We start from the raw sequence: 15872 nt of genomic DNA, 5'->3' as shown, positions 1-15872 counted from the left end.
TTTGTTTTTTATTTTAGAAAAATTGTTATACGGGTTTAGGAGAGGGACATGAATGAACCGAATAAACATTTAAGACAAGTAATGATAATGTTGACAGGTCGTAAGGTATCTATAAAATATACCAAAATTTTAAATTCTATCAAGTTCAGATATGTTTCATCAATATAATCTAAAAATTTAAAATTATTCGTAAATATTTTGGATGGTTTGTTATGGATAAAAGTGTCCTTTATTTTGTTGTATTTTAAAATTTTACAAATTCATGTTTATAAACTATTTTGTATTATATCACATATTAGTTTTCTAATTTTGCAATTTTATGAACAATAATGCTGGGAGACTGTTTGGTGGACCATCATGATAATAACTAATTTGTAACCTAATGTAATACAAAATTAATGTTTGATTTCATTGTTTTGGAATCGCTATTTGTAATACAAAACTTTCATTCAATTTCGACGGTTTTCAGTTCAATAATCATTTTTCTACCATTTTGATGTTTCAATATTTCATATTTTGTTTCACCTTCAACCTTTCACACCCTTCAAATTTCTAACAATTTTATTACATTTTAACTCTTCAAGTAACCCTAATTCACCGCTCGCGATCAAAGGTATAAAAACTCAATAATATAAAATAGTTATCCTAAAAAAAGTACAAATAATTTAAATGGATGAAATGATGCACGAGAGAACTTCCCTCTTATTTTATTATCCAACCAACTACTAGTACACATCACACCCCAATATTATAAAAATATCACTTGAGCTTTTCCCACTCCCTTTTGATCGTACCATGCCTTTTTCTTAATGAAAAAAAAAGTACGTGCTTTTCGTTTTGGTTTCTAAGTTCTAAAAATAACATTTTTCGTTTCCAAGTTTATAACAATAGATCAATTTAATCGTCGAGTTTGTAGAGTATATTTTTTTAGTCATAAGTTTTAAAAACAGTCTTATCAAATTCTAAAAGTATTTTATGTTTTAATTTTTGAAAATAATTATATAATATTTAAAATTAAAAAAGTTTCCGATATAATTTGAAGTTATCGTTCTTCAAATAATTATTTAAAATAAAAGTATAATATTATTTGAGGTGTTTTTTAACCTTTTTTTTTTTAAATCACTAACTAAAAAGACACATTTTGAAAACTCGATGATCAAACAAGTCTATTCTTATAAACTCAGAGACTAAAAAGATTTATTTTTAAAACTCAATAACCAAACATACACATTCATCAAAACCCATAAACTAACAAAATTTAATGTTTTTCAATTAAAAATCGTTAAAATGTTATTTCAAATAATAAAATTTCTTAATATATATATATATAATCACAGTCTATTTACGATAAATACGACAAACCAATATAGATTATTATTCGTATCACATCTTTATTTATTTGAACATAGTTTAACTTAAGCAAGTGTATAGTTTAATATCCCTATTAATTTGGATCGAAAGCATAGAATTTTTCGGATTATCAAATTTTAAATTTTATTTTAATAGATCTAACCTAATTAATTATAAATATGAATGAAATTAAAAGCAATAAATTAATTTTCAGGTGGTACGATTTTTTTGAAAGTTGGAATTTAAAATAATAGAAGGTCAAGAATTAAATATTCTGCCAACTGTAAAAGATAAGATAAGGACATTATATGCATATTTATTATTATTCTCAGTTTGTTTTTTATTTCTTTATTTTGAAAGAAAGCTCCTTGAGATTTGTGAAGGGATACCAAATGTTAATGTTCCTATTGCTTTTATTATATGTTTTTTGAGTTTTCAGTTGTGTGTATTAAACAACCTTAGTTAATAATTTGGTTAAAAATGAGCTATAAAATGGTAACTGACAAAACAGAAAATAACCGTTGATAAAATACGGTAATATGAAAAATTTACGATCTGAAATTTGAATCTTCCGCTTCTAAGAAAATATGTCGTGTCTTTTCTATCATTTATAAGCTAACTCCGTTTTTATAATTTTGAACTTTTTCATACTAAAGTATGAGAAAATTTGGCTTGTATTTATTTTATTTTCTAAACAAATTATTTAGTTACTATTTTGAGTCAAAATTTCTTTAATTTTTTTTTTCTCTAGAATCATGTAGAGTTGATCTACATGGCATCCTCGATGTATTTGAGAGAAAAGAGAAATTAAAACTAGTTCAAAATTCAAACCTCCATTATATTTTTAAAATATTATATCAAGAAACAATAAATATTTTGGTTTTTCTTTCGGTTTAGTGTTTTATTTAAGAAATAGTAACAGAATATTACAATCTATCTATGATAGATAAAGATTGACTAGTATCTATTATAATAAACATAGACATAAATAGTGATCTACTGTTGTTTACCATTGATAGATAATGATATTTCAAAACAATTCTTATTACTTTTGTACCCGTATTCTAATAATTTAATTTAAGTATTGAAGTTTGTGTTTGACCTGTAAAAAATATAAAATGAATAAATAGATTTTTTATTGACCACAAAAATTGATGGGAAGATAACACAAATAATATATGTACATGAAAAGATCTATAAATAATATATTTATTTTATAAATATATTTATTTTTCGCGAATAAATGACATAATTCTATTAGCATAATACAATCATGGTTGCTCGAATTCTCCAATATTCCAATTTATGAAAAAACAATGGTATTTTGATAAAGTTAATTACCTTAACTATTAAGTTTAGTAAAATACTTTTTTCGTAGGTTCAAATGTTTGACTAGTTTACTCCAAAATCCATTAAACGTTAAAATATATCTATCTCTCTCGCTCTCTCTATATATATATATAGTATAGCAAAGTTACTAATCGATAAACTCTAATTTTGAACTTAAAAATCTCCCACATTTTTCTTTATTCAATGTATTCTAATAAATTTAAATCTACACATTTTGATTGTTTTCAAAATGTACTTCCATTTAATATTTTGTAAAATATAATATTAAATTTATCTTCTTACGTTGATATCTAAAACTTTTTGTCTACAAGTAAAAAGAAAAAAGAAAGAAAGAAAGAAAGAAGTAAAGTTTGAGAAAGAGAGAATGAGAGTGACATGTGAGCACATTGAAGGGCGTAGCAACGGCCACCATACACCACCATTATTTATATTATGTAATGCCATATATCAAATCCCTACAATTTCTCCACCCAAGTTTTTTCTTTTTTCTTCTATAAAGATCCCTTCAATTTCACTTCCATTTGATTTAAATGGAATATGCCAAAACCAAACCCACCCTCCACACCTTCATAACAAAATTGACATGTATAAAAATATGTAAAATAAATTATCTCGTAAATAGAAAGTTCGATTTTACGCGATATAGATTCTCGAAAGTATTAAATTAGTCGTAGTTGTTAATTACAAAATTGAAAATTTAGAGATTTAGAGACCGAGAGAATTTATAGATACGTTAAAGTTTAATGAATCAAATAATTATAAATATGGACAAAAACTCTGTAATTTGTCTCGACCATGAATAGTGATATAAAATTTAAAATGGTACATTTTTCTTTTGTAAGACAAATTTATTCGGAATCTTTTTTCTTTAATTCCTTTTGTTGTCGAGGAAACACTGAATATTACATTATTAGAGCCCACTACAAGAAGTGTACATATGTTGTATATATGTGTATACAATAATAAGAAAAAGAAAAAAAAGTTGACATGTATGAGAATATGTAAAATAAATTATTTTACAGAGAAAATTGAATTTTACGTGATATAGACTCTCGAAAATATAAAATTAGTCGTAGTCTGCTAATTACAAAATTGAAAATTTAGAGACATAAAATATTTATAGATATGTTAAGTTTGATAAACCAAATAATTATAAATATGGACAAAAACTTTGTAATTTGTCTGAAGCATATATAGTAATAAAATTGAAAATGGTACATTTTTCTTCCTTAGACAAATTTACCTCGAATATTTTTTTTTAAAAAAAATCTTTTTGTTACCAATGAAGCACTAAATATTGCATTATTAGAGTCCACTACAAGAAGTGTACTGTGTGTACGTGTACTTTTTCGTAGAGAAGACAAATGTCACTTATTTCTGTATACAGATGCAGAAATAATTTGTCCCAACCATATATATAGTAATAAAATTTCAATTGGTACATTTTTCTTATGTAATTATTTCTTGTTACAAATGAAGCGCTAAATATTATATTATTAGAGTCCACTACAATAAGTGTACATATACATCACATATATGTGTATGTATATGTATACATGTATGTTTTCTAGTATGGAAGACAAATGTCACTTATTTCTATATACGGATGCAAGTTGGGATTGAAATGGAGAAAGTCAAATCAATTCGATGAATTCATTTGGTGTAGAAATTTTTTTGTTAAAATTTTCTTTTATATATAATTGAAGCTTAGAAAAAGAGGAAGGGTCAATTATATTTGATTCGATTGATTAAAAAAAGTTAAAGGCAACATTTACTCCACTAGGAGTATATAATAAATGACATGTAATATAAAAGTTAGTTCTATTATGATTAGTTTGATGATGATTACTTATGTTCTACCGTTATGTAATGAGATGTGAGGTCCATTTCTAACTATGTAATTAAAATCCACAACATGACCGGACAGCGGATGATACTCGATTCAATTGTTATCGTTAACGATGTACTTATTATTGTCGATTGATCATAGATAGTAAAAATAAGAAGACAAGTTACGTTAGCAAAATGTTAATGTTATTAAAATTAATCAATTTATGTTCGCAATTAAGACCTATTATTACAATTGAATCTATTTTCATTATAAATTGGTAAACATAAATGTATAAATAGCTAAAATTCTTGAAAGTCACAAAAATAGATTTAGGCTATTATTATTTAACAAAATTGCATAAATAGTTCAAACTCTTGAAAGTCATCGAGGAATGTTTCGCTTAAAAGAGTTCCTGTATCAATTTCATCTTACTAACTTCTTGTACTATTTAGTCTAAAAAAAGCTCTTTTCGTCATAAGTAAATTCACTCTATTCAGACATTGCAACTCTATCTTTGTCCCAAAATACTCCTCGATATATTTAATAAACGTGACAATTAACTATCTATCTATGATTAAAACAATCTTTTGTTTATTTGTAAATTTTTACGTATTATCTGCAACATCAATAATAATATTGTAAATACGTAAGGTAAATCTTCTGATGTCAAATTTTTTCCTTTTCTTTTGGTTTTTCTTTCTTTCTAAACATACCATTTTCATATTTCCCATAGAAAAAAGTTGTAAAGAAATAAAATTGCTAAATTCCATTGGAGAACTTAGAACAATGCAACAAAAATTCTAAAATTTTAAATCAAACAATAGTAACACTAAAATCTATTATTAATTAATGTGAAAAAAATATAACAAACCAATAAAATATTTAGACTTGTCCACAATGGAAAGTACAAAAAATGTACGTGCGCCTGATCATTTAGATTTGGCTATTGCTTGGTACATTAACCATTTATTTTTTCAGTTTAATTTGGTTACACGTCCATTTTTTTTAAATTTGGTACACGATTGGATTTTTTTCAACGTAAACGATTGTTTACACGATGATTTATTTTTTTCAAGATTATTTGGTTTATTTTTTTTGTACTCGTTTATATTTGATTAAACGATTTTTTTTAAAATATTTTTTTAAAGATTCTTTTTGTAATCTTTTAGTTTGGTTACCCAAATCTAACCGACGAAAGAAGTGGAGGAAAAGAAGAGAGTTGATGAAAAAAAAAAAGACAAAGAAGAATGACAGAAAGAAATCGGATTTTACCCAAATCTAAATGACATAAAAAAAAAGGAAAAATAAGAAAGACTATGCACTGCAGGAAAAAAAAGAGAAGGAGGATAGAGAAAAAAAATCAGATTTTGAACGCAAAAAGAAAAAGAAGAAAGACTATTCACGATGGAATAACAAACCTGTAATATTTAAAAAATGATTATGATTTTGTTATATTTACGAAAAATTTTCATTAATTTATGAATATGATTTATGTTTAAAAAATTTGTTAAATTGTAATTTTAGTCTCTATTATTTGGAGTAAGTTAGAGTTGAGCATATAGTTTGATAAATTCTCATATATAGCCTTTATGACTTGAAAACTTTCATAAATAGTCCTTACGAGTAAGACTATTTTCTATGATTTTTATCAAACCAAATGGACTAAATTATAGTTATAACCTATCGAGACTAAATTATATCATTTTAAAATCATAGAGACCAAGTTTGTAATTTAACCTAAAAATTTATATAATTATTATTTTGCAATTAATACATTACATAATACATATTATATTAAAAACTTAATACAGTTTATAACATTGACTTATTGTATTTCTAAATTTTTTATATGTATTTAATACAATTATACTTTTCGAAATGCAAATTCAAAATTTGCATACAATCAAAACATAAAAAAAGTTGTTTTTCAAAATTTGTACCAATTATATTACAAAATTATAAAACAGTCGTTTAGAAATATGATCTGAATTGCCTGTCAAATACATGTCTGTTTAACTCATTACATACGAAAAACATAAAACATAATCTGAATTTACTACCAAACTTTTCGATATTTTTCTTTTTATAATGATCTATTAGATACAAAATTAACAGTCACGTTTTTATTATATATACATTTAATTTTTAAAGAATTCTTGACATAAACACGAAGGATTAAGAACTTACTATTTTTTTTTTTTTTTGAAGTCTATGGACATTTTACCCCTAAACAAGAAAAATGAAGTATAACCTTAGTCAAAATAGGAAAAGTTAGACATTGATAAAAGATCAAATGTGTACCATCATTGTAAAATTGAAAGTATCTTTTTAAACATTTGTATGGGTTACCTTAATACCTTTTGAATTATATTCAATCTCATCCATCATTCTTGCTAATGGTGTTAATTTTTTGGGAAATAATAATATATTGACTACTTTAATAGGTCAAGCTTACATCTCCAATCATTACATTTTATTCCCTTTTAACCACAAATATTATTGACATAATTCAATTATATTAAAAAAAAAAGCAACATCTTCTAATGTAATCAAATAAATTAAAATATTTACAAAATATATAAAAAATTTAAATTTTATCAATGATTAACACTCTTATATTTTATCAACGATTATTACTGTATTAATAGATTCAATATTTATTATTGATAAAATAAAAAATTGTGTTGTATTTTAAAAATATTTATTTTGATTCAAATCATATTATATTTGAAAATGCCTCTTTAATTATAAATTTTAAAATTTTTTCTTTGCTATTATCTAGGGTTTAAAAATAAAAAACTAAAACGAATTAAAGTTAAAAATATAATAATAAAAATATATAGAAAAAGAAAAATACATAAATTTGAAAATAACAAAAATAGAAAAATAGACAAAATATTTACTTATTTTTGTTATTTTTTTTTCATAGTAAATAGTTTGTTATTATTATTATTTTGAAAAAACTCAAAATAATAAAGTAGAAGTAAATAGATTATCTTAAATATAAATAGAATAAAATTGAGACATTTTCGAATGTAATAAAAAAAATTGAAACTATAGCAAAATCTCAAACTCTCTATAGTTTGTTATTATTATTATTTTTAATGGTTTTAATTTTTATTTTATTTTATTTCTTTTTTTTTTTTTATATCTACGACAATTTCTTAAGGGGAAAAAAATTGACCTTGATTTACTCAAGAAATATGTATATAAAGAAAAATAAAATAAAATTACCACGTTTTATCCTGAGGCGTGTCTGCACCGACCTCCACGTGCCGGGTGTGTCATCTTTTTGTTCTCCTTCTTCTATATATACACACATGCTTCTCTCTAAAATATCCTTTTTCTTCCATATCCGCCACGTTTCCTTCTCCACTTGTATGCTTTTCCAAAACCCTTTCTCCGTCGCCGTTTCCGCCTCCTTCATCGTCCTTGTCTCCACCTGATCATGCGGAGCACCTCTTCTTCTGTCAACGAATCCGCCGCCGCCGAGACCGGTGGCGGCAGTCCAGGTGAGATCATGCTGTTTGGTGTCAGAGTGGTGGTGGATTCGATGAGGAAGAGTGTGAGTTTGAACAATCTGTCTCAGTATGAACAACCTCATGATGCCACCGATGTAATCGCAAACGACAATTATAAGAACGACCTTGTTTCCGTCAATAACAAAGACGATGTTGCCGCTGGTTATGCTTCTGCGGACGATGCTGTTCCCAACGCCCGAGGGAACCGCGAACGTGAACGCAAGCGAGGTTCGATCGGCATCGGATCTCCGATCGCCTTTGATTTCTGTCTCTCTTATTGATTCGTTTTAATTTCTTGTAGTTTCTGATTCTTTTTTGTCCCCCGGATTCTCATGGTTTCTTTAGATTCAAATTTTCGATCTATTTAATTTAGTAGAGTAGCTCCGTTTTATGATCGGGACGTACGAAAAGAAACTAGAGTTTGGCTTTTGAATTTCTGTGTTTGTGTTGATTAAATAGGTGTGCCTTGGACTGAGGAAGAACACAAGCTGTTTTTAATTGGACTACAACAAGTAGGAAAGGGGGATTGGAGAGGAATCTCTAGGAACTTTGTTAAGACTCGCACTCCAACTCAGGTCGCTAGCCATGCTCAGAAGTACTTTCTCCGCCGGAGCAATCTTAATCGCCGTCGCCGTAGATCTAGTCTTTTCGATATCACGACGGACACGGTAACTCACTAATACTTTGCTATTCAGTTACTATATGCCATTTGTTTGATTGTTGAATCTGATTAGGGAATAGGGATCTTAATCCCTACTTTTTGAACGATCAAGTTTAACCTGTTGTCAATTAGGACTCAACTAATTAGGTTTGTGATTGGCGAAATCCATGATGAATAACTCTCTATGATATGATGGATCTAAGTTTCTATTTCAGTATTGCATTTTCTTAGGCAGACGTTGACCTTTAAAAGACCAATTGTTTAAATGATTTCCATATTTCTAGCTTCTGCTCTTTAATTGACCAATAAAAGACATGACTTATGCATCTCAAAATCTTTACCCGTCTCTCACCAACCCCAAAAAGTTTGAATTTCAAGATGAACTCTGATTTTTATTTCTTTTTCTTTGCTTTTGTTAGGTCACGGCTGCTCCAATGGTTGAAGAACCCTTGCAGCGTAAAGAAATTCCCTCTCAATCCCATTCCTTTACTCCATCAACCTTACCTGAAATTTCTAAAAACAAGGCAATCCCAATAATACAAACTTTGCCAGTTTCATTTGGGCCAACACCATTAGCCACCCCGACCAAGAATCTAATGGAAAACTGTGGTCCTAGAGAAGTAAACACACAAAATGATGGATCACTAAAGCTCGCCCTCTCGGATTCGATATTTTCCTCTAATCAAATACGACATGAATCATCATCAGCAGCAGCTTTATCCCTTCGCCTCTCCTTAACACCTGACCAAAGAGAAACTTCATCAAGACATTCAACTTTCCAATCCATCCCAAGTTTCAATAATGGTGATGGGATCATAAGTGCTGCATAATGAAAGGAAGTTATTAACAATTAGAGACGACAGAAGTTATTAGGTGACTGAATCTGATCCAATCATGTTTTTTGATGGCATCTATGTAAAATCTAGATTCTTCTTGATGATTTGCTGTTGTTGTCGGTAGCTGGGTACTGACTGAAAATAATGAATGACTAAACTATTCTGTCTCTGTGTTAGAAATGAATTTAGTTTGAAGGAAAGAATATCCAAGTTGGATAAAATGGGTGGTTGTTGTTGTTGCTGCAATATTGTGAAAAGAAAAGGGAGGGGGGGAAAAAGAGGCAAAATTCCCCCTTGTTTTTGTGTATGTACCATTAAATTTTTGTCAACCTTTGAAAGGAATCCTGATGTCTCTGTTCTCTGTCGTGTCGTTTTTAAGTCATCGCTATCTTCTTTCTCTCCAATAATATGGTTATGGTTTAGTATTTTGGGGCCTTGTATTTTATATGTGGTTTGAGGTTCTCGTCCTCTTATCTTCCATAGCCTTTTTTTTTTTAATCTGAACATTTGTGCAATAGATTCCATCACTAGGGGTATACAAACTTGGTTGAGGGAGCCTTTATGTAAAGAAAAATAAATATAAAAAAACTCTTAAAAAGTGAAACTTGAAGAGAACGGAAAACAAATTTACCACTTTGGCACGTTTGATAAACTTATAATGAGGATTAAGTTGAAAGAATTTCGAGCACTTTAGACCTTAACTAAATTGGTCTCTACAATTTCTGGTTTGAATTTTCTAAAAATAATAAAAAACAAACTAATTTATCATTGCACTTTATTCTTTTTTATATACTATCTTACTATTTTTTGACCATTCTTGTATTTTTCTATATACTATTATTTGCAAATGAGCCCTTGGATAATATTGTTACCATTTTTACAATTAGGTTGAATTTGTCTAATTTTGACAATAGTAAAATAATTTGACTAATTTTGAAAATTGGAGAAGAAGATTGAGGTCAAATTTTTAATTAGTGAAAGAGGTATAATATTGAAAATATTCTAGGGACATTATATGCACAATTTGTGCACCTAGAAACTCCAGTTATTAGGCTTGTTTGGTGGATATTATTATTTTTGGAATAATGAAAACTTATAGATCAATTAGAAGTAGAACCGTATTGAATATAAAATGAAATATCCCCACAGGCTTTGATACTTCTTTTTGCATGTGCGATTGTCTATCTTCCTGTACTTTTAAAATCTTATCTTGTTATCTTTGAAAATTTTCAATTGTACCTTCCATGACATTTTATTTATTTATTTATTTTATGTTATGTGTTGAGTCTATTTTGAAAATGAAATTAAAATGTTAGCATTACTTGAGAGGGAATCTATTTACTTATTTGTTTTTTTTTTTTAAAAAAAAAAAAAAAAATTCTCTACATGAGCTGTGAATGTGATGTGTTTATTTTTCCTTTGCCATTAATTTATTGTTTCGAATCTTATCTTTCTGTGTTGAACAAAATCCATTTGCATTTATTATAATCTTTTCATTTTTGTTTCCATTTAAATGGAAACATCGTTTGTGATTGGATCTGTGTATATAATTTCAAACATTAATTTGCGTAGGTTTTAATTTGATCTAAATAAAATTTTGGTTAAATTGTAAATATGATCCCTATAATTTAGAGAAATTAGAAATTAGTCCCTTTAATTTGACAAAAGCACCATAAATAGCCCTTAGGTAGGCACTCTTTATAAGAATTTTATCAAACCATATAACTTAAATTCTAATAACTAAACCATACAGATTAAAATTGCAATTTAGCCTAAAGTTTCAACTTTATCCCAAAAAGTCACCTACTTTTCATTATCCAGAACACAATAATTTACCCCCAGGATGGAATTACTGTGATAAAAAGAATGAAAATGTTAGAAAAATATACAAACAGATGTGAGGGCATGCAAAGACATCGTCATTGTTTGAAAATCATAGGTAATAGCATTCTAGCCACGGTGGTACAACCTATAGAACATATTGATTCGAGTAATGTCATGTAGAAGCCTGTTTTCAGAAACATGGATGACAAGTACATATACGTGATGTGGTGCAACAAATGCAAGTTCTCGACTTGATGGATTGAAAAACAATAATGATGAACCAAATTGTAAATCAACTTTCATTAACACTTGACAAGAGTATTTGCAAAGAAATTAAGTTTAAAAAAAAAAAAAAAAAAACAGTACTTTTGATCACAGGAGAGACAGAGAGAACTTGGAGGTCTAGAAGAAGTCACATTGAATCAACACAAACATTTGACAGTATATGAACGATTGCAAGTCACTGAATTGTGAAACAAGCAATAATCCAGTGGCAGTATAGGACTCATGTACAGTTGCATTTACCATTATATAGTGAAAACACCATGATCAGCAATTCTATCCAGATGATGAAAGCCAAAGGTTAGGAGCAACATAGCTATATCCCTGGAAGTGTCCACCATCTGTTGGGGTTGGAGCTGGTGAGTCGTCCGGGGGCATTGCTGTCCAACAATGGTCAAAATTTGCTGTGCAGTCATTTCCACTGACATCCGGTTTGAATTTCGGTTGCAGCTCCCTACATTCCAATTTCTTCCAGTTCACAGGTCGAAACCATTTATGGTTTTTTATGTCATCCCCTCCCTTCGGTCCACTACCTAATCTTTTAGACGGCTCCTTTTGTAGCAGCTGTGAAGAAGAACAATTCCTGTTATTGTTTATGATTGTCGTGGAAATAAAGAGGACAACAAATGAAAATGGAGTTTAGTTTACCCCTCTGAGCAAAGAGTGAGCTTCAGTGCTCAGGTATGGCGGAAGCTTCACTTTCTCTTTGATTATTCTTTCTTGAAGCTTCTTTCTATTGGCGTGTGTGAATGGTGGCTGCAAATAGTCGAAAAGAAAGTAAGAACAAGAAACTGTTAACCATAGGCAGACCACTAGGATGAAGAACACAAGCATTAGATTGATAAAATCAACCAACAGATGTAGCATTGGACTCCAGCCCCTTCACTGAATTCTCAGTTTGTAAACTTCACAAGTGATGCTTGGTTTCCTATAATTCTTGCAATTGCAAATACAATTTATCCATTCTTAGGAAAGGAATGACAGAATTTCATGTACCTGGCCACTAAGCATTTCATACAAGAGGACTCCAACGCTCCACCAATCAGCATCTTTGTTATGGCCTCTGGAAAGCAAGATTTCTGGAGCCATGTATTCAGTTGTTCCACACAACGAATTCGACCGACTTGATTCATCAATCTCCTTGGCCAGTCCAAAATCAGTAAGCACTACCTGTATAGATATTAAAGATTCAGGAACACACGAAGAAAACTCTTCTTAATACGTGATAGGTAGAAAGCCACTACAAGATATTAGCTTGACATTACATGTCCATCAGCATCCATGAGAATGTTCTCGGGCTTGAGATCACGGTGCACAATGCCACAATTGTGAAGATGCGAAACAGCCGATACGATCTCAGCTGCATAGACTCTTGCCTGATCCTCACTAATTAAAAATAATCCATCATCCAGATCAAATGGAGTTCCTATAATATCATGATTGGTAAGAGAATACAAACTTTTTAACTAAGGTTGGAGGGGTACCTGAAGATCCCCTGCCTGTACAGATGGAAAAAGAGATGTCCCCCATTTATGAAATCAAGAATCAAATAAAGTTTTGATTTGGTCTACAAATAGAAACACTTAGCCTATCAAAACATGACACCAAGAGAAACTACTTTGCAAATTCATACATGACTTACAAGTCTTCTGTCTCATACAAGCAATCAAAGAACAGAAGGAGGAGAAAATTTTAGTACCTGGAAAGAGTAGCGAAGCTGAACAATGAAAGGATGAGCAACTTTTGTGAGAATATCTCTCTCAGCCTTCATATAGTCCACATGATTCTTCTTTATAATAGTATCTTTTCTCATCACTTTCATAGCATAAATCCCATCATTATCAGAACCGTTTCCTTTACAATTCCCTTTCTTCCTCACCAAAAAGACCTTACCAAACGCTCCTTTTCCCACAACTCGAAGAATATCAAAATCCCCAACTCCAATCTTCCCCTGTACATTTTCTCCACCACAATCTTCAGTTTCACCAACCCTTTTGTCCTCCTCTTGAGCTCCATCGTGAGTCGAGTTTTCTAGGTCATTTTCTTCTTCCTCCTCCTCCCCTTCGCTCTGTGAATCGACTTCTCGGAAAAAAGGAAGAGAAGCTGGAGGAGTTAACCGGGGAGAAGGACCCACAAATGAATGAGATCTGTTATGAATAACCACTGGTTGTTGTTGTTCATGGTGTTGTGGGTCCCCGGGAAAAGATGACGGGGAGGGATTTGTAGGGCCAAATACATCGTTGAAATCAAAGTCATGAACGGCGGCGGCGGATGAAGAAGGAGAAGAAGATGATGAAGGAATCGTTAGCTTCGTGAGATTAGCTACAAGAAGAGAGTGCATGTTCTTCTGAGTCGACGCGGACACCATTGTTGATTCGAGAATCAAATCGAGGAAGGAAACCGTTGAAATTTAGAATAAGATTGACTACTAAATTATCAAAGCCAGCCGTGAATTTCTTCTGGGCGGGCCGAGAACGTAAGAATCACATCGTAAAAAAGAGGAAGAAATCGAAATCGAGATCGAGAGTGAATGAGATCAAATGGGGTGGAGGAGGAAAACGAGGGAAAAAAAACAAGAAATTCGAAAAGAGAAAAGATTAAGAAATCGAAAAAGAGATTGGAATTGGGGAAGAGAATTCGAATGTGGGATCGGAGAGAAACAAAAAAAAAAAAAGAGCGGAAGGGAATTGAAAGTGAAGAGGAAGAGAGGGAAATTGAAGATTTATTGACCAATTAAAATTTAGGAAATTGAAGAATTGAGGTAGAAAATTTTGAGAATTTATATCCAAAATTCGCTCTAAATTTTCTCTCTGATTTTCTCGGTAAACAAACACTAATTACTTTCTAGTTTTGGGTATTTTCAAATCAAAAACTCCTTTATTTTAAAAAAAAAAGAAAGAAGAAGAAAATTGGAATTTGCATGAAATAGTCACGTGCAAGGCAAGGAGTTGGAATCGTGTGGAGGAGAATAATGGTAGAATATGAAGCTAATGGGAAATGATGGAGGGAGGAAGGGAGGGAGAAAGGGACAAATAGTGAATTGTTGTGGCGGCTCGTTTTAGTAATGCAATTCAATTTATAAATTCTACTTTTTTTTTTTTTTTTTTTATTTGCTGTCAAGTTTGCTATGTTTAACAATTTCTTGTATGTCTTTAATAGTTTTTAATTAATTCTAATTCTCACAAGAAAATAATTAAATTTGATTTCTATATTAAATGTTGCAAATAAGATTATGAACTAATCAAAGTACCTAAACTAAATAAACATGAAAAATAAACAAATTGTGTATATATATATATGTGTGTTTGTGGTCAAACAAATCTATATTGCTTTTAAATAGGTTAATGGAAGGATTATTTTTAATAAAATAAATAGATAGGAATAGAATCAAAATGGAATAAAATGGAAAGTATAGAATTCTAAACTCGAAAATCAAATTGAATTCAATTATACGAAAAAAAAATTTTTTTAGAAAATGAAAAAACTTGACAAACTATTAGTCTCGTGACACAAAAAAATTTGCACTTAATTTTTTATAGAATATAAATACTTTATCAAAAAAATTTCTATTTTTTTTATAATTTTTCATAAAAGAAAAGTAATTAAACACTAAAAAGATAAAAAGATTTCCATGGATATTTCTCGCTTAGGATATATTATACCTTTATTCTAAAATACAAAGTTCCTAATTTATTATTATTATTATTATTATTATTTGGATAGATAGGAACAAATATATATAAATAAAACAATGAATTATCTCGAAAAGAAAAAAAAAAGGCAATGAAATTCAATAAGGCTACACGCTGCGGTATCCTTTACCACCCAACGCAAAGCTTCATCAGAGACACTCAGTAGGAAGTTTCTGCTTTCCCTTTTTCTATTTTGCCACCATCTTATATATGTGTGTGTGTGCACACGTTATTGTAATTATTATTGGCTCAACATTGAGCTGTAATGCTTTAAATAAAAACAATTGATGCATAAAATCTTAAAATAAAAGATGGAAAACTATTGTATACAACAAAAATGTCTAAAATATTTAGAAAATATATAATAAATTTCAGATCTTATTGATTTAATCAGAAAGTTTGTTGTATTTAGTAGATATTTTGATTTATTATCTTATATTTAAAAATGGTTAATAATAGATTGCAGATTTTTTTGCGATTTTTTTGCCTTAAATATCTTATTTAGTTCAAAATTAGATTAGTTAA

General features: G+C 29.4%; 2 protein-coding genes across 2 annotated transcripts; one reads left to right on the top strand and one right to left on the bottom strand.

Moving 5' to 3' along the window:
- The first annotated feature begins 7783 nt into the window (after window positions 1-7783).
- Window positions 7784-9974, top strand: LOC103493950 (transcription factor MYB1R1). The gene is made up of 3 exons (XM_008454930.3): window positions 7784-8280; window positions 8512-8720; window positions 9133-9974. Exons 1-3 carry the CDS (start codon window positions 7980-7982, stop codon window positions 9541-9543), a joined length of 921 nt encoding a protein of 306 aa, XP_008453152.2. The 5' UTR covers window positions 7784-7979; the 3' UTR covers window positions 9544-9974.
- Window positions 9975-11649: 1675 nt separating this feature from the next.
- LOC103493951 (serine/threonine-protein kinase AtPK2/AtPK19-like) lies at window positions 11650-14752 on the bottom strand. Its single transcript, XM_008454931.2, has 6 exons — window positions 13355-14752; window positions 13140-13222; window positions 12921-13041; window positions 12652-12825; window positions 12304-12411; window positions 11650-12219 (listed from the first exon to the last, which is right to left on the bottom strand). Exons 1-6 carry the CDS (start codon window positions 14021-14023, stop codon window positions 11932-11934), a joined length of 1443 nt encoding a protein of 480 aa, XP_008453153.1. The 5' UTR covers window positions 14024-14752; the 3' UTR covers window positions 11650-11931.
- Window positions 14753-15872: the final 1120 nt, after the last annotated feature.

This window comes from Cucumis melo, chromosome 2 (genome assembly GCF_025177605.1).
Source record: "Cucumis melo cultivar AY chromosome 2, USDA_Cmelo_AY_1.0, whole genome shotgun sequence".
In the NCBI taxonomy this organism is placed as follows: Eukaryota; Viridiplantae; Streptophyta; class Magnoliopsida; order Cucurbitales; family Cucurbitaceae; genus Cucumis; species Cucumis melo.
The sequence above is the reverse complement of the archived record's forward strand: the minus strand, read 5'-3'. Positions and strand labels throughout refer to the sequence as shown.